The sequence below is a fragment of the Mchenga conophoros genome, linkage group LG8 (genome assembly GCF_057382185.1).
Source record: "Mchenga conophoros isolate Kocher_MC1m ecotype Shallow Benthic linkage group LG8, M_conophoros_male_GT1.1, whole genome shotgun sequence".
In the NCBI taxonomy this organism is placed as follows: Eukaryota; Metazoa; Chordata; class Actinopteri; order Cichliformes; family Cichlidae; genus Mchenga; species Mchenga conophoros.
In genome coordinates this window covers 24,706,763-24,725,498 of record NC_140533.1, presented here as the reverse complement: position 1 = coordinate 24,725,498, position 18,736 = coordinate 24,706,763, and the positions used below count along the sequence as shown (strand labels likewise).

At 39.6% G+C, this 18,736-nt stretch overlaps 1 protein-coding gene across 2 annotated transcripts in view; it reads left to right on the top strand.

The window, feature by feature from the left end:
• arhgap27 (Rho GTPase activating protein 27) overlaps positions 1–18,726 on the top strand; it is a 32,837-nt gene extending 14,111 nt beyond the window's left edge. The window contains exons 4-20 of one of the 2 annotated variants that reach the window (XM_085285164.1): positions 3,013–3,489; positions 5,543–5,785; positions 6,918–6,998; positions 8,045–8,167; positions 9,926–10,015; positions 10,141–10,203; positions 11,950–12,017; positions 12,107–12,194; positions 12,603–12,704; positions 14,708–14,806; positions 15,819–15,918; positions 16,079–16,216; positions 16,576–16,674; positions 16,776–16,853; positions 17,004–17,135; positions 17,252–17,357; positions 17,489–18,726. In XM_085285164.1, coding sequence (XP_085141290.1) covers positions 3,013–3,489; positions 5,543–5,785; positions 6,918–6,998; positions 8,045–8,167; positions 9,926–10,015; positions 10,141–10,203; positions 11,950–12,017; positions 12,107–12,194; positions 12,603–12,704; positions 14,708–14,806; positions 15,819–15,918; positions 16,079–16,216; positions 16,576–16,674; positions 16,776–16,853; positions 17,004–17,135; positions 17,252–17,357; positions 17,489–17,660 — 2,259 coding nt within the window. In that variant the 3' untranslated portion in view covers positions 17,661–18,726. The remainder of the gene's footprint in view (positions 1–3,012; positions 3,490–5,542; positions 5,786–6,917; positions 6,999–8,044; positions 8,168–9,925; positions 10,016–10,140; positions 10,204–11,949; positions 12,018–12,106; positions 12,195–12,602; positions 12,705–14,707; positions 14,807–15,818; positions 15,919–16,078; positions 16,217–16,575; positions 16,675–16,775; positions 16,854–17,003; positions 17,136–17,251; positions 17,358–17,488) is intronic. The other variant, XM_085285163.1, reaches the window with a different exon arrangement.
• The last annotated feature ends 10 nt before the right edge of the window (positions 18,727–18,736 follow it).

The window sequence follows — 18,736 nt, the reverse complement described above, 5'->3', positions numbered from 1 at the left end:
TGTAAAGTTTAGTTTTTATTTTACTGCCATTTTACTAAAATGTTTTCACCCACCCACCTAGCTTTAGTGTTTCCTTTTTAGTGAACTGTATTAACACTGGTAGTAAGTACACCATAATTCCACCTACACGAGTGACTGATATAACTATGCTCAGATGTTGTTATTGTATTACTGTATATGCGTATGCACAGTTTTGCTTCGATCACGTGCAGTTAAGTTTTAGTGTTTTCTCCAAAGGATAGGGACCTTCCAGCATAGCTATTTCAGAGATCAATGATGCAGCTCTTTCATTTCCTCTGTGTCTGTCTGTACAGTTGTGTTGTTCAGGATCAATGTGTTTTGGGGTCAGCTGTCTGGTTGTCCTCATCGCTTGCCTCATAGTTATATCAAGATCAATAATAAGCCAAGTGCTAACACTGTATAGATAAAAACACACACAGTGCAATAGAGAAATGCTCTCGTTGCTCTTTTATTTTTATCACCTACATTTATCTGCCTGCTCTAAGTTGGGGTACTGTGTGGGTGACCCAAAAGCCAAGTGGTTAAAGCACATAGACCAACCACAGCGAGTCTCTGATCAGTTCCTAGCTTGCACGACTGTCACTGCATGTCAATCCACTGCTCTCTTTCCTTACATTTCATTTGTTTTCTCTTTTAAGATTATTTAAGGATTTTTTATTATTATTTTGGCCTTTACTACATGTAAAGAGTCAAATAGGATCATGTCATTGACTGGGTGGGAGAGAAAGCAACACTACTTCACTGGATGTTGCTGTTATGTGGCATGTACTGCAATGATTTGGCTTCCAAGGTGCTTTTTCCCCAGAAGTTCTGCTTCGGGACTCTAACAATGACTACTAAAGCCAAAGGTGCTACAAAAAATGGCCTTTACTTGTACTAAAACAGCCGCATCTCTATTTCAAATACTCATTGACAACTAATAATCCTGCATTCCCAAGCAAAAGAACTCATGCAGAAACGGATTACGTTGGTGGCTGTCATTGTACCTAATAAATAAAGTCTGGAAAAGAACATAACAATGTAATTGATGCCGACTGACTGTACATATATGTGTAGTGACTTCCTCGTTTGTGAGGAAGGAGAAACTGTACAAGTCACCCATATGGAAAAGATATATATAAATCTTATAAAGTTTGTATCTGTCTTGTGTGAAACTTGTATGAAAAGCATACAAGAGTGAAAACACATAAGATCCCTTGAAAAATTATATAATGAAACTTGTATGTTTTGGATACTTACTAAAACAATATATGAAAGTAATGAGAAAGTGGCCACTTTCATGAGTAAATCATATAAGTTTTTACTATTTCTTTTCCATATGGGCAGGCTTGAAGCAAGAATCCGTGCACATTCCAATGCTCAAATTATAAATAAGGTTTGCATGAAACATGCAGGTTTGATTATTCTTGGAACTTTGTCAGTGTCCTGATCACCGTGTTGCATTTTTTCCTTTGACCGTTTTTTATGAAGATAAAAATGGACTAAATACTATCGCCCAGTGTATGTGCATGTTTATCGTGCAGTAAAAACTGTCATATTTGCCTTTCAGGTGTAAAGCAGTTAAGGAATAGTACCTTAAAACTGATCATAGTCGAAATGAGGGCAGCTCGGATAACCAGACGATGTCCATGACGGTTATTAAATATTAGCGTATTGATATAATGTCAATTGCATACATACACTACATTTAGTTATATTGTAAAGTTACAAATAGACTGTCTCCCCACCTCCAAGTAGTTGTATGTTGTATTTAATATGCCAAAAAAAGATAATGCCCAACAAACAAAGCTTTAGATGAATTTGACGGAGAGCATTTCTGCTATTTGTTCATCAGATTTTCTGCAGGTATTGCGCTATTATTGTGATTGTGACATGTACTGAGTTACTTTCTGCTGCTTCCTGTTAGCACTTTTTTTCCTTTTGTGGACTCTGTTTATTGCAGTTATGACCAGATACAGCACTGACATGCGCAGGTCTCAAGTCTTGATAAATATAAAAAATGAGACTACCTATGTGACAAGAGGTAGTTTATGGGAAAGTCTGCAGCAGAAAGGAGCCTGTCTTTTTATCTGTGCCACCATGTTCAGAAGTCTTACAAAAAGGAATAGTGGAGCACAGGTGAGAGCACAGTAACTTAAAGCAAAGGTTTTTTTGTTTTTTTTGGGCAGGAGTTGTTTCAGGTACCTACTTGTAACTAAGGAAAGGTTGAGGACAGTGGCAGCCTTTCATCGCACTCACTCTCGCTGGTGTTCTTTAAACAAATTAGTTGTGATGATCAGGATTGTTTTGCATGTTGTGTTCCTGCCATGCAGCAAGTGGACTCATGTGGAACTCTGTTCATGAAAGCAATGTGACACTGAGGACCTAACAACCCATTGAGAGAGAAAATGAAATGAAATAGGTAGTTAACTGGTTTGCAGTCGAACAAGAGGACCAAAGCTGATGCGCAATAGTAACGCATACCCTAGTTTTCAAACATCTATGGTTGGCCTGTGGTTTGGTGTTATTTGTGTGGTTGTTATTTTTATTTTTTATTTTTTTTATTTTTAATACAGTATTTAACAAAAACTTCGCAAAACCCACCACTGATCAGCACATGATCAACTATGGCAGCAAGTGCTAAATACAGACGGTGCTTAAACCCATGTGGAGGTGGTTTTGTGGACAAATATAGGTTTTGATTATTACTGAGGGAAGAGCGTGTCTGTGGGGGTTTTTTCAGCTCTAAGCTACTTCCTGTGCTCTGTAAGATGCGGAAGGCTGACTTATAAAGAGCAATAGTAAGAGCAGTGGACTGAAGACAAGTACTTGACACTGCTGACAATACTTGCGCTACTTTTTTGTGTGTTTACAGGAACACTAAAGTGACAAGATCTGAGTTTGACACCTTCAAAAATGAACTCCACAGAAGAATCTACTTTGTTTGCTTTAAACTTGTGTTTTGTAATGTAGAAGCACATATGAATGAGTCCCTTCTTTGTTTTTCCACAGGTGCAGGATGAAAATCTCCGGTCAGCAGTGTACGTCAATGTAGCAGAGCTCCGGAAAAGCATCTCAGAGTCTCCTCCATCGGCTCCTTCGTCCTACTCTCCTTCCTACCTTAACCCAGAGGGATGGGAGGTGCACGTTGACGACGAAAGTGGACAGGAGTATTACTACCACCCCAACACAGGGCGCACAACCTGGGACAGCCCTTTTGTAGACCCCTCCACAGACCCCGAACCACTCCCTGCAGAGGAGCCTTATTCCCCCTCACCTCCTCAATCTCCTGTCCTTTCTCTGTCCACCGCCTCCCCACCGGCGTGGACCTCAGACTGGGAGCAGTTAGTGGATGAGACCAGTGGTCGCCCATACTTCTACAACCCAATGTCTGGGGAAACATCTTGGGAGCCCCCTGAGCATCCTCAGAGCCCCTACCCGCCTCTGATGGAGCCTATGAGTGTGCACAGGTTTCATGAGGATGAGCGGGTAAGGACAGCATGGCTGCTCTACTTAGCCGCTCTCTGTCTCCTGTTTTAGCTTCACCCAAGGGAAAGCTGTAAATACAGTCTGCTTTTAATGGAATTAAATCTCCTGCACCTACATAGCTAGTAGGACTCATTTTCATCAGGGAATCTCACAGCCCTGGCACTTAATATCCACAACAGTGGACACTAAGTAGTATTGTCTCTTAACTTTAAATGAAGACAGGCATCTGTGCTCATTTTAAATTACCTAAAAATTATTGGTGATGTTTTGTTTCTTCTGGGAAATTGGGCAAATTTGAGAAACAGTTCACTTCAAATTACCACTCACATTTATATCATGAAAAGTTTTTTAACAGTGCAAGCAGGCAGTGACCCCATTTTTCCCCTTGAATGACTTTTCTGAGCTGGAGAAAAAGCATTAATAGGCCAAGAAAGAATAATACATCGAGGTCATGAAACTATTCTGACTCATTTATGAAAGTCATAGGGAAGTCATCAAGCTCTATTTCGGGGTCACAGTAAGAAATTATCCAATCAAGATGATTCCGTGGGATGTAGCAACATTTCAAAACAGGAAAGGGCCGAGGAGGCGTTAATACTTTTACTATTATTATTCTTTATTAAACAGGAAGTGAAACTCTTGGGATTAAGAGCATCCTAGGCCAAGAATGACAGTATTAACATAGCATGTTTTTTAATAGTGAGAGAAATCAGAGCTTATGGAAAACAAAACTGCATATTGTGGTTTAAAACTTGGGATTCTCTTGCTGTGAAACAGCAGCGCTAATAAAACAGGAGGTCAAGATTCACCAAGGGGGGATTAAATCATTAGACTTAGATGGCAACTGACCGTGATGGTATATCACAGAGCTAAGCATCAAAATCTCATGAACCAACGTGCATGAATTAATACTTTTTCATGAATGTTGGTATTACTGTTCTTCAATCTTGAGTTATCAGTGTTTACAGGGAGGCCTGCAGTTCTAAGTAAAAAAGATTAAAAATTGAGCAGTAATATCTGTGAATGTGTATTCTGGTGAAATTCATATGTTGTAATCGTGATGAAATAAGCACAAGTTCTTCCAGGGAGTAAAGGCGCTTTTTTCTTTCTCTGTGCTGGATATGTTTGTGTTTGTTGGGGGTTGTGCAAGGCGGATGTTATATTCCTCATTAGAAATTTTGGACTTATTAGAGTAACTTTGCATAATTCAGAGTTGAAAATAAGCCTTAATTATTTTATACCGGGCCTTAATGCGGTCTCGGGTTCCTACATTGTGTGGAACAAGCCATTTTAGCTTCCTTTAAGCCAGCTTTCCTCCATCGTGGAAACAGAGAGGTTCTGGGGGCCTCTCTGTCACCAAAGGCCGGGTCACCAATTTGTCTGAAGGAACTTTATGCAGTGATAAAGGAGTTGACTCATGATTATGACATTAGGAATTCATCAGAATACACATTCATTTTCTGCTCTTTTTTTTTTAGCCCACCACAATAACAGCAGGCTTGACTGCGAGAAATATACAAGCATGATTATAAAAACATAGTTGGTGAATTAATGAATTCATTGCTTTTACATCAAGGCATGGATATATATACAATCCCGACAGTTCATAAGGGTTTTACGTTGCTGATTAATTGATGCTTTTTAATGCCTAAAAACGACATAAAGTGACAATAATTATTTTATCCTTGACATAAAGTCTCACTTATCTTTTGGTTTTTTAATGTTATGCTTACAATAAAGTTTGCAAAGGGGGAACTATTTCCATTCAGGCCTTTCATTTGTCTTTCTTACTTTTGCAAAAGAAAAGAAATTGCTTCATTTGAAGCCTTAAAAACTGTCAGAAGATGGATTTTGAGACTTTCACGTAGAACCACATTGACTCTTTTCCATATTTTAAGTGCTTATGCATTGCTTTGCCAAATCAAACCAGTTCCTAGTTTTGGTTTAGTATTTTCCTCGTAAAATAAAACAAAACCCATTTGGGTCACAGCTCATGTGTTGAACCCTGAGTGGGACTTATGTGTAACTTAACGTACTGTGTCTTCATCCCCAGCCTCCTTTACCGGAGGAGGACTACCCCTCGGAGGATTACCCGCCTGCAGATCCACCAGAGGGCTATGAGGACACCCATGCCACAGGACCTCCAGCCCCAATCCCAAAAGACTACAGCTTCACCCATGTGACCCGGCCCGTAATCCCCAGGGCCAACCTGGACCGCAACACCCCGGCTGGTTGGAACCTCACTGTGGAGAAAGATGGGACGTGGGTGTTCACCAGTGAAAACTCTCCAGATCAGGTCTGCCCAATCAGAATTCAGGTTAATTATCCTGCAAAACGTTTGAAAATGTGATGAAACGGCTTCAAACACGTTCCAGCATAGTTACCATGATGATTGTTTGGAAACCCAGTATATCAATGTTATCTGTGATTGTTTTGACGTCATTCCAGTTGTGCAATTATCCAGGGAGGCGTGTAGCTAGTGTGGCTAAGAATAGAGTTGAGAGAAAATGACAAACACTGCATATTTTCCCCATCACACACTTCTGTCCGGTTACTGTGTGAACAGACCATGGATCTGTTTTGGAAAGTTACAAAATCGTCACGTGCAGTCCACCCAGTTTGACTCCTGGACAGGATTTCAGGCTCCATTCACTGTAATATGTTTTTGCCAAAAAACGTGTCATTTTAGTGCGTTAATGCCAAGCATCCACGCCACTTTTAAGACCTTTAAAACAAAGTCTTATGGAAACCCTAGTGTTAGTTCAAATATGGAGCAGTGTTTTATTCTTCGTGGACTCAAACAGAAAGTTTTTGAAGTGGTGCTCGGGTGGTGCTCGGGTCTTGTTAGTCATAAAAAACAAATAAGATAAACATCATATCTGGGCTGTTTGAGTTCTCCTCTCCTGTTACCTAGATTTCCTCTAGTAATAAATCACAGTTACAGTCCTGGTTTGCTTTGTAAAACTACATTCTGTCCTCAAATTACCACTTAGTTCTTTCAGTAACAGTTTCACCTCATTGGCAGCCAAAGTGGAAAAAACTCTGGTTGTACTGTTTGTCTATTGCCATTCTTCCTCTGTAGTATTTTCAAGAAGAAACCAGTTCTCTGCTTCCTGTTTATGCTGCACCATGCGCGCCCAGCCCATGCATGACTGGTCATGTGATGTGCATTTGCAAGCGTCTTAGTTTGTAATTACATTACATCCAAATATGCGACAAAGTCCTCATCTGCACTGAGATTAGCGTGGATACCATTTTCAGTAACATTTTCTCCAGCAGCATGCAGCAGATCATGTGTGAGCGTTGTTTTAGCCCTAAGGAAGTGAAACTACCTGAGCAAGACATTTTTTTTTAACTATTTACAGTAATTAACTTTTTCTGTAACACCGAGACATGTTTAACTAAAACAAGTGCATTGTGTGTAACAGTGGATCAAATCTTTGGATGAGCAGGGGCAGACCTACTACTATCTAAGAGATGGCTCCAGGTCTCTGTGGAACCTGCCCGAGGTAAAGATCTCACACCACTTAACAAAGTAGTCGACAGCGTTTTTCATGCAAGATTATCACTGATTCTTAGACATGTTTTTACAGTTTGAATATAAATTATGAAAATCAATTTCTACGTAATGCTAAATGGACTAGTTTGAATACAGCACTTTTCTATTGTACTGCACTCAAAGTGCTTTATACAACATGTCTCGTTCATCCCTCACACACACATTCACACAGCAACTTTTTCTTATTCCAGGTGTTTCTATCAAACAGTCGCACTTCGATGAGCAACTCGGGTTTCAGTATTCCGATTAGTAGATGACCTACTCTACTTCCTAAACCACAGCCACTGCCACTCCTGTACCCGTCTACTTACTGCATAGTAGATTTGAATAAACAGGAAACAAGCGTAACTTTATATGTATATTCATAGAAAACTTCTTACAGAGTAGAAGCACAGTTCTCTGCACAATGCATAAGCTACCGCAAAAGTTGCAGTTGCATGCAACACTAAGACAGTAGGCAAGAAGAGAAGATCAATTACTCAAATCAATCTTAAGAAGCAGAATTAAAACTGAAATAATATTAAGATGATCAGGAGACCAGTAAAAATGATACGGTCCTAGAAATCAAATCTATAAATGTAGCATACATTTAATAAAGTGATCATTTTATGCTGCTAAAAGGTTTAACTAAACAGGGATGATTTTAGCTTATTTTTGAATACTGCTAATGCTGGAGTACAGCTAGTGTTATAAACTGGGAGCTCATTCAATTAGCTTGCAGTATAAAAGTTTTAGGGAGACACAGAGTGTAACGAGACAGGTAGTTGTTCCAGATTACCTGAGGGTTTGAGCCGTCTCATACTCAGGCTCTGAAATAAGGATTAAATTTTGAATATGAATTTTAACTAAAGCACTATATTTCATATCCTTTGGCAGATAAGTAGGATCAAACTTTCACTTGTCTAAATTAAAGCAACACTGATCCTTAAAGTTGCGTCCTTTCACTCATTTTCTTGCATTTAATCAATGAAACTAAACTGTGTTTTGTCCCTCTAGGCCCCTGTAGCTTATGGCCAGTTGAGGGTGGAGAATGGCGTTGAGGCGGATGGCATGTCTGTCATCAAAAACTGGAGACACACCGTGGGACCTGCTCAGTTCAGCTCTGCCCAGGAAGATGGGGTACGAACATGCACATGCATATACACCCACTAATAGCACATGCTTGTTTAAGCACAAGCTGTATCACGTATTCAGGGTGTGTCGCCTGGGTTAAACAGAAAGCTTTAGACAGGCAAAAGTGGTGAGGGTGAGTACCTGTTTAACAATCAACACTACTATGCTTTTTAACCCTTATTTAGCAAGGCAAATTAGCTCCACACCACGCTTATTTACAGAAACAGAGAGAGGGAGGATGAGGGAGAGCAAAAAGCGATATTTCCACAAACACCTGCGACTTCTGGTATACAATAAAGGGCTTGTGCTAAACAAGTCACCTCTAGCAGTCAGGGGTTCAAAGCAACCGTGTTGCTCAAGAGCACAACACTGGATTTCTCTTCACTGGAACCAAAGAGTTTACTCAAACCAAGAAAAACAGGCTTTGGATCAACTGTCATCTTTTTGATATAAAGTTTCATTTTTTTATTAGTGTGAAAAGGCTGAATGATGACAAAGACTGTAAGCAACAGTTTATTTTTTCTTTTTTGTCGCACACCTGAAACATAAAAAGACCAGAATTATAATAATAAGTTAGGTAATACAATTGTGTATTTAAAAAAATTAAAACCAAGTGCATATTGTTAGGTGATTGTTGTTCTTCTAACCATTTAATGCCATATTAACAAGGATAGTGCTCAGTATTGAACACTGAGAAAATGTGACAGATTTAAGAAGCCAAGAAACTACATTTCATATCTGCAATCCCTAGACAGATGTTACAGTCAAACTAAAAACTAAGTATTAAGGTGGTGTTTGGAGAATCAAGTCAGGACGTTGCCCAAAGTTGTTTTCACACGTAGCACACAATGCCAGATAGCCTGGGTAGAGCTTGCAAGGGGCAGTGCACAAGACGCTCACTCTTCAGTACATGACCTGCATAGTCAGGGATTAACAGGTTAAAGACTGTTTTAATCCAGAGCATTTGAGTCCTTGTGGCAAATAAAGTCTAAAAACTTTCAGGGCTGCAGTGCACCTATGCATGTGAAGCATGGAGATAAATAGATAACACCGATTTACACATACAGGATGCCCACCCACAGCCTCAGATATCTAAATCTTGTAAGCCACATCATAGAAAATGACAGGGCAAAATGCATCTTCTATACAACCTACATGCACATTTAAGCCATTAATATATACCTACATGTGAATCATGGATTTTTTGAGATTCAGAGTCAGTCAAAACGTATTTTTCCTCACACACGGTAACCATTGTGTCACGGTGGTGTAGTATTTCGTATTTCCATAGAAAGAAGAGTCTGAGTATGAAACTGCTGGTTGTCAGGGGGGTTTGCAGAGGAACTGAGGAGGAACTGAGTCCTTTCACTTTTCAACCAATTTCAGATGGCGAGGGATGAGTTTTCCTAGATATCCTATTTTGGTGAAATGAGATACTGGTGTTTAATCATTCACCCTTTGCTACACTTCTAAACAAGTCTCACTTGGTAGTGTAGTGTAGCAACGCTATCTTCAAAGTGTTATCAACACATTGTTGTTTTTTCCAGTACATGCTACATTTGCAGCTATAGTGCAACAAATAAGCACATATTTCATCATGTAAGAGTTACTTTAGCTCCTCCTGATGATATAAGATGTTAATCATTTAAAGAAATGTAAATCTTATCTGCTGATTTTGATTTCTGCTTATTCAAAATTTAAATTTACATGCTTGGGTAAGCTTTGTGGGTTTTTTGAATGACAAATCTCCTCACTGTCTTTCAGAGATTCGCCCCGACTCACAGGAGGAACATGTCAGACTACAGCTCCAGTGACAGCTCCAGTACAGGAAACTCTCCTGAGACGCAGCAAAATGTGAGCGGAGCTTATGTCCTGCCAAGGATTGTACTGACTGACTGCTTTTGATGAATTCTCAGTAGCAACAAAATTACTCTGATCTTCACCTTTAACTGAAAGGAGTTCTGTGTCTCTCTCTTAAGGCTTTTGGGTTTTGGCCCTGGAGAAATCCTTATTATCTGACCTCAAAGTGGCTGCGCTATAATGTGGGTGGTTAGTTAGAGAGCTTGCCTGCCCTTGATCTATAGATAGGTGCATCTATCTATGATGGGCAAAAGGTGTCATTTTTTAGATAATTAGCCGAGCATTTGTTGCACTCAACCAGTTTCATTCCATGCATTAAATACTGTACTGTATTGAAATCACCCCATTGCTCACCCTTGCTGGAAACCTGCAAACCCTTTGCTGTATGTTTTTGCCTAAATGTGCATCTGGCTGAAGACAGATCTGTTTTCTTGAAACTGTGATAGATCCGGCCTGAAAGTCACTCTTGTAGATCAAAGGACAAGTTATGCGAAGTTCTTCTTTTTTCTTACTTTAAACCAAAATTGATTCTTCCTAGAATTTTTATCTGTTGAGCTGTCATTCTGGCAGCTGTACTTAATTTTATAAGAATGTTGAAAATTTACACAACCCTGCCACTGTTTGATCAATGCGTATCCTCTAAAAGTAGTCCCCCGGAAATCAACTTTGCACACACTGGGTTGACATTTACTTATATACTATATAGTGGCTCACTGTTTTAGAAGTCTTGTGGTGTTAGCGTCTCTTTAGTGTTGTGGTTCACACAGTTGCCTAACAAGTGTAAATTTCCTGTTTCAGTCTGGGGAGGGGACGCAGATCCCTTGGGGTTTGTTTTAGGAATGCAGAGCTACCTGCTGTGGTGACCAATTTTGAGGGAGCAGCTGAAAACAGCTTTGTTACTGAGATGTTGATCAATTTCATATTCATCTGTTTTTTGGGGGCGGGGTTTTGTCAAAGCCACAGGGAGTCACTGGTGATGGGCAGAAGAGCTGCATTTGGCACTGTCTGTTCAAGACCCCTGTTCTAGAGAAAAGCTGCTGTGCTGTTGCCTTAAAGCCTTAAACAACACATAACAGGACTAACAGCATAGTTTTAGCACATTGTGCATGTCATGTTAGTGTATTTGAAGCTTTCCAAATTTTTGCAAAAATGTATGCCAAGGATGCCGTAAGAAGAAATAAGAGTCTAAATAACAGTCAGGTGCTGTTAATCAAGTAAACTGGATTAACTGATCATCGGTGAGTGTAACCATCTCTATAAAAACAGAAACTTTGACAGTTAGCTAGTCTTCAGGTGTTGAAAAGCTGCATCTGAACAAACCACCAGACTCTTGTACTGTACGGTACCTTTGACAGACAAGACCAGAGTGGAGGTGTCTGTCCATAATCCACAACACCACATTCGGTGAAAAACAAACATGGCGTATCGACACAAACACCTCCTACAAGTTGTCAACCCTGGTGGTGGAGGGGTGATGATCTGGTTTTGTTTAGCGGCCACAGGATCTGAGCACCTTGCAGTCATTGAGTTGACCTCTGCATAGTAAAAAATTCTAGAGCCCAATCTGAGGACAGATCTGTCTGACAGGTAAAGCTGGGTCATGCTACAGGACAGAAATCCCATGCACAACAGCAAATCTACAACAGAATGGGTGAAAAAAGAAAAGAAGCAAACTGCTGCGAAGTAAAATCAGCACCCTTGGATGTGAAACATAAAATAAATTAATAATTATAACAATTCTTTATGCAGTGTATTGTAATAGAGAAGGCAGTGCTGTTTAATATACTCTGTATGCATAATGCTGCTGAAGACGTTTGCGTTCAACCTGCTGCCCTTCATTTCATCCCACAAGTAAATTTTACTCATAAGCCTGATAACTAAACATGATCTGCTAACAATTCAAAGATGTTTACTGTTTGTATTTTTAGGTGCAGAACTTGGAGAAAGCTGGAATTCTTAATAAAACAAAAGTGTCTGAGAATGGAAGGAAAGTAAGGTAAGAGGTTGCTTTGAGGTGTATTTTGCAAGTATCTTACTCACATTTCTCGAGTTTCTGTGTTACTTATGAATCTTCTCCCATTCCAGGAAAAACTGGGCCCCAACGTGGACTGTTCTCCATGGAGGGGTGCTGACGTTCCACAAGGACCCAAAATCTGCATCATCAGGGGCCGCGGTATAGTATACGCTTTGTATTAACAACGGAAGCGCTCATATTAATGATATGAGCATAATAATAGGAGCTCTGACACAGCATTCTTGCTCATTTCTGGCAGGGTTGTGACTAAATGTAGTCACAACTCTTCATTAAATAAGTTTTCAGTTCTTTCTTCTTGATTTTAAATATCAACTATCTGTTCTTATCATCTGCACGATACTATCACATTTCTCACCTGAGAGAGGGAAAGGAAAACCTAAACTGCAACGTGTTGCCAGCTGAGGTGTCACCTTTATGAGAATGCGTTAAGGCCCTCGGGTCACGAGCTGCCAAGGACAGCCACATCTTTTATTAAAGGCATCTTGATTCTTGGAATGCCGTGCCGTCAGTTTTGTAAACACCTGGATTTTGTTTTTCTCCTTGCAGAACAAAACCAATCACATTGTCCCGGAGGTTGCGGTGGATCTGCGCGGAGCAACGATTGGCTGGGCCACAAAGGACAAATCGAGCAAAAAGAATGTTTTAGAGGTGTGTTCGTTGACAGTGCTCATTTCTAAGCTTGTACATCCTTGATTCCTTTCTTCTCTCTCACCAGAGATGCAGATATTTAACAAAATGAGATATCCTAGCATCAGAGCCGCATTTCAAAGACATAAAACTGCATGATTTCTTCTTCTACTTTTTTTGTTATAGCCTGCTGTGCTAGTTTTTGGTCTCAGATGCCGTAGAAGTATAACAGTATAACAGACAAGCTTTATATTTAGGTCTAATTTTAATTTAATTCAGAACACACGCGGTCACAAGATGTGCATCTTTTATTACAGTTGCAAACTGTGAAGGGAAAAAACTCTGATCCCTGTTGTTCATTTGAAATACTAAAAAAAAGAATATAAACATCTGCTTATGCATAGACTCGTCCTCTATTCCAAGTGTGTTCAGCATCAAACACAAAAACAAACACTTGCTAAAGTTGTGCATCCTCGATTATAGGTCCCACGGGAAGCCTTCTTTCTTGTCTATGAAACAAAATAACCATCAATAGCATACAGAGGTTGATGTCACTGGCAGGATGTCAGAGAACAGAAAAACAGAGAAAAGAGGAGGGCACTCAGTGCCCCACATTTCACACTGAAAATCATGCCCACTGGAGGGGAAGACAATTGACCTCGAACTATAGAACTGAGATCCGAAACACTATGAAAATGCATTAAAAGCTCGCTAAATATATGAAAATTCACTTCCTTAAAAGATCATTTTAGCAGCTAGCAGTTATAGAAGTAATATTAGCTACAATGTATGGGGGGGGGGGGGGGGGGGGGGGGAGTATTGGGCCACACTCCAATAAAAACTCCTGCTTTAAACCCTAACCCGTCACCGGCGATGGGTTAGGGTTTAAAGCAGGGGTGTCCAAAGCCAGGCCTCAAGGGTCAACACACCTGCATCAAATGATTAGTTCATTACCAGGCCTCTGGAGAACTTCCAGACATGTTGAGGAGGTCATTTAGCCATTTAAATCAGCTGTGTTGGATCAAGGATACATCTAAAACCTGCAGGACACCACCCCTTGAGCCCTGGAGTTGGACACCCCTGCTGTAAAGGGTAAATTAGGTTAGTGTTTAAAGGGTTAATCCTTGAATTCAGGTGTTTTCAGCGGCTTTGCCAGAGTTGTATAATGTTGTATAATCAAACAGCGAGCCTAGGAGTGCTTCACTCTAAAGAGCTCACAGATTTCCTGCATGGTACTGTAGTAGGAGGCCACCACTGCAACAAGTCAGTTTGTGAAATTCCACGATCAACTGTAAAGCACTTGGGAACCACAGCAACTCAGCCATGGAGTGGCAGATCATGTAAAGTAACAGGGCAGAGGTGCTGAGGCATAAAATGCATCAAAATCGCCAGCACTCTGCTGACTCAGTCAATAAACAGTTCCACACCTCCTCGGCCACTAAAATCAGCACGAAAACTGCACCAAGAACGTCATGTCATGGGTTTCCACAGCCGAGCGACTCCTGTAGGTGTAATGTGTAGGTGCCCAGTACTTTTGTCCATATATTGTATGTATTAGCTGGGTTGTGTAGTTTTCTAACTTGCGAACATAATGATGTTACATGTAGCTTTTATTTGCCACACAAGTTGCTTCATTCTTCCTCCTGAAGAAAGGAGCTGTAGATTCATTAGTCTTTCAGTTCTTCAAGGCCTTACAGCTCTTATTGTTCAAGAGAGCAGTGAATTGTTTTCATTTTCAATATGGGCGGGACGTCTCTCTATGTGTGCGATTTAATGTTTTTTTGTATATGTGGGTGTGTTCGTGCTTTAGTAGAGCTGGTTCCATAAATGCACAGCTAAAATAAGATCTCACTCACTTCCTCTTTGAAAAAAGTGTTGCGAGTTCAGTCAGTAACAGGAGCTCTTCTATAAATAATCTAGCAGCGATTTATGAGTCACATCATATGTTTGGGTTTGTGCTTGCAAAAATAAAAATGTATATATATATATAAATTCTTTTAATCTGTGATTTTTCTGCATTTCAGTTAAAAGGAAAGAATGGTGTGGAGTTTCTGTTGCAATATGACACCGAAAGCATCATCACTGACTGGCATAAAGTCTTAGTGGACACCATAAGGCAACTTGTAAGTCTTTAAACTGCTTTTACAGAATAATCAAAATTAGGCTGCATTAAAATGGTTTAATAGCTTATTTGTCTTCTATTTTTTTCTTATATGAAAATATTAAATTTGTGTCTGTTTATAGAAGTTGATCTGTTCCATTTCCTGTTAATAACATTGTGTAGATATTCACTCCAATTCAGCTCCTACACAAAACAAACCCGCATATTTCATCAAGTTTCTTAAATTTTGTATCAATAAATGGCATAAATCAACACTTACAGGGAGCCAGATTTTGACCACCGAAGCTTAATTGCACCCAACGGTAACTAGACATTAGAAGATCACAACAGAAACTTCTGGTTGTTGTGGTTGATGGTGATGATGACAGGAGGCAGATCTCTGCTGCTGCTGCTTCACGCCTGAAGTCCCTAATAATTAGTGTTAAATACCCAAAGGTAAACAGGTAGAACTTGCTCAAAGTTTAAGAAAAAGCTTTTGCCGTGTCAACAAATGTACTCATGTTTCAGCTCAGATGAAGCCTTAAACATTAGCTTATTTGCCAATGAAGTTTTGTGTAAGTGCTATATTTGGATATTCAACATCTGAGCTTCATGCTTTTGGATTAGCACAGATGAGTACACTGGGAAAGCATACATAACTTTATGGGACTGTATTTTGGGCTATACCTCCAAAGGGGTGCCATTCATTCTGGACAATCTTGCAAGCAACCCCTACAAAGCTGGATGTCCAGAGACCGGGAGCTGGATGTTCTTTGGCTCTTTGGTTCTAGACTACTAGCGTAACTCTGGCTAAAAACAAAAATCAATTAAAACTAATATCAAGTTCATTTAATGTGTAGAAAACCACAGCATTAGAAAACACACAATTGTCTCACATTTTTTCCTAGTTAAGAAGCTAGTAGATTTCTGTTTTTAGCTACGTGGTCACTAGATGGAACATTTCTTTAAAAAAAGGTAAAATTAGAAAAACTCTACATCAAGATTCATTTGTTTTGATTGTCTGTGTTTACCAGGAGTACCAGGAACATCATTCTGAGGAGGAGGATGCAGACATTTATGAAAAGATCCCCAACACAGATGAGAAGGTGGGAGGTGCCGTAGACAAGAGAAAATGTAAGTACAGCTTCTTCTACTTCAGCAAAAAAAAAAAGCAAATTATCTCTGATTTTAACTGTGGCATGAGCAGCATAATGATTGTGCTTCAGTTAGATAGATAAGACATTTGTGAGCTACCCTCCCATCCTTTTTAAATGTCTATTGTTGCTATCTTTAGCAAGGGGAAGTGTTACAAGTACAGCTGCAACCACCACTGCAGCAGAAACAGAGCAGAAGAAGGTCCGAACCAAACTGATGAAGTTCCTCATGAAGCGTCCCACGTTGCAGACGGTCAAAGAAAAAGGCTACATCAGAGGTGATTTCAGACGAGGAAATGTAGAGCTTTGTTGTCATTTGCAGGCTTTGGCTGATTTGAATAGGAGGGAAAAATCAGTCTTTGTGCCTCCCAAACACTGAGCACTGATGTTGTGCCTATATCAGCATTTAAATACGAGCTGCTTTGAATTTTCCTACCCGCTTTTCAGTTCAGTTCACTTCTGTTTAGAGCTTATTTCTAGTGCATGGACAGCAAAATGGCAAAACAAACACAATGAAATTCTAAGGAAGTGTGTAATAGCCATGCTTTCGTCCAACTAGATGTCTTCAAGAGTTATGAGTATATTTAATATTCATTTCTGATATTGTGTGTAATCAAACTCTTCTAATTCTTTGCAGAAAATGTCTTTGGTTGTGACCTTGCGACATTGTGCGCACATGAAAAGACTACAGTACCGAGTTTTGTAGAGAAATGTATTAATGCAGTGGAAAGGCGAGGTAACACCTTATTTATATCACAGTGGAATAATTACAAAGTATATCTTCCTGTGTGCGTGATCAAGCAGCTGACTCGCTGGTGCTTACTTGCTGATTTCTAGGTCTGGATATTGATGGACTCTACAGAGTCAGTGGGAACCTCGCTGTCATTCAGAAACTGCGCTTCAAGGCCGATCACGGTAAAATCAATCAATGTGTTAAACTAATTAATTCAGTCAGTCACGTCATGGGCAAGGAACATACTGTGGTGTTGATCTCATAGGCTCATTTTAGACAGCAGTGACCCCTGCTGGGTTTTAATAGCAAGTGCATGTGTTGTGTATAAACAGATGAACTGGACCTCGAGGACGGTCAGTGGGAAGATGTTCACGTCATCACTGGAGCGCTGAAGTTATTTTTCCGGGAGCTTTCTGAGCCGCTTTTCCCATACAGCCACTTTAATAAGTTCATCTCAGCCATCAGTGAGCATTCTTTAATTAACAATAAGCCTAATTCTAAGCGCTATATCATCAATTTTTACAGGTGAAATTGCAGTGAGTGTTGCCATTGATCATTAACAATTGTTATGTATTTCTAGGAATTGGTGATTTCAACACAAAACGGGATCACATGTATGACTTGATCCAGTCACTTCCTGCTCCAAACCACGACACCATGAAGCTTCTATTCGGGCATTTACACAGGTTTGTGACACTTTACTTTTCTGTCCTTTGCATTTTATCTTTTATTTATTTATTTATTTATTTTGCTTACTGTGCTTATATTCATATTGAAATTGAGAGGATTTGTCATAATTATTGAATTTCTTTCACAGGGTTATTGAATATGGGCAGGATAATCGTATGACTGTACAGAATGTGGCAATTGTGTTCGGCCCAACGCTTCTTCGGCCAGAGATGGAGTCGGGGAATATCGCGATGCACATGGTCTTCCAGAACCAGATAGTGGAGTTCGTCCTGAACGAATACAACTATCTCTTCCAATAAACAGTAACAAACCTCCAGTGCAGACCTGGGCCAACATGTAAATGTGGTCAAATTGTTTAAAGAGATAGATTTACCTTTGCATTTGCACATCAGCAGCTTCAGTGTGCGATCTGGAAAGTTAAACTCCTTCTGTAAAATATGTGAAAGGGGTCTTCAAGTTTATTCAGACTAGGAAAGGGATCTTCACGTGCTCATCGCTGAGGATATTTGAAGCATGTTTAACCACTGTTTTATCTGGATTTTCTCTGTCGTGTGCAGCTTACACCGTTAGACCCTACGTTGGCAGTATTGCAGGAGAGGAAGTCGAGCTACATGGGTGTTGACAGGTGTTGTTTGGTTTACCGTTTCAAAGCCACTGAGCTTGTTTTGTGTGTGTGTGTGTGTGTGTGTGTGTGTGTGTGTGTGTGTGTGTGTGTGTGTGTGTGTGTGTGTGTGTGTGTGTGTGTGTGTGTGTATGGAGTGAAGACTGTAACAAATTGCTCTCCCTCCCTGGAACTCTAGGTGTCTAAATCTCACAAGTCACTTTCTGGAGATTTTATTTTATTGCTTTTTTTGTTTTGGTTTATCTAAATCTCAGTGATAATAGAACCAATAGGTCAAACTTGGAGAAATGCATTAATTCTCTCTTTAGCAAATTTTCTTTTATTGCTTTTATCTTTATTTTTAGTAATTTACAGTTTATCACTCATGGCAATATCTGAGATTCTATGCTAATATTGTTTCTTCTTTTTCGGCCTCATTTTTACGCAGGAATTTTATTGTAATATAGAAATGTGTAAAAAAATATATTAATACTTCTTGCTATGAAATAGATGATGGTGACTTAGAGTACTTGTGCAACTTGTAGATTATTTTCAACTGAAAACATCATTTTTCAATCATGCTGTACTTGAAGAAATTGTATAATAACAGCACAGAGATATAAAGTAGCAACAGTTTGAAATTCAGAACAGAAACATGGATTGTAGCTTTATGACATGTAAATAGAAATAGATGGCATATTTATGCTTCAAGTTGGTGAAAATGCACAAGTTATTCCATAATAAAATAACTTTGTTAAAAAAGGTTTATGTGTG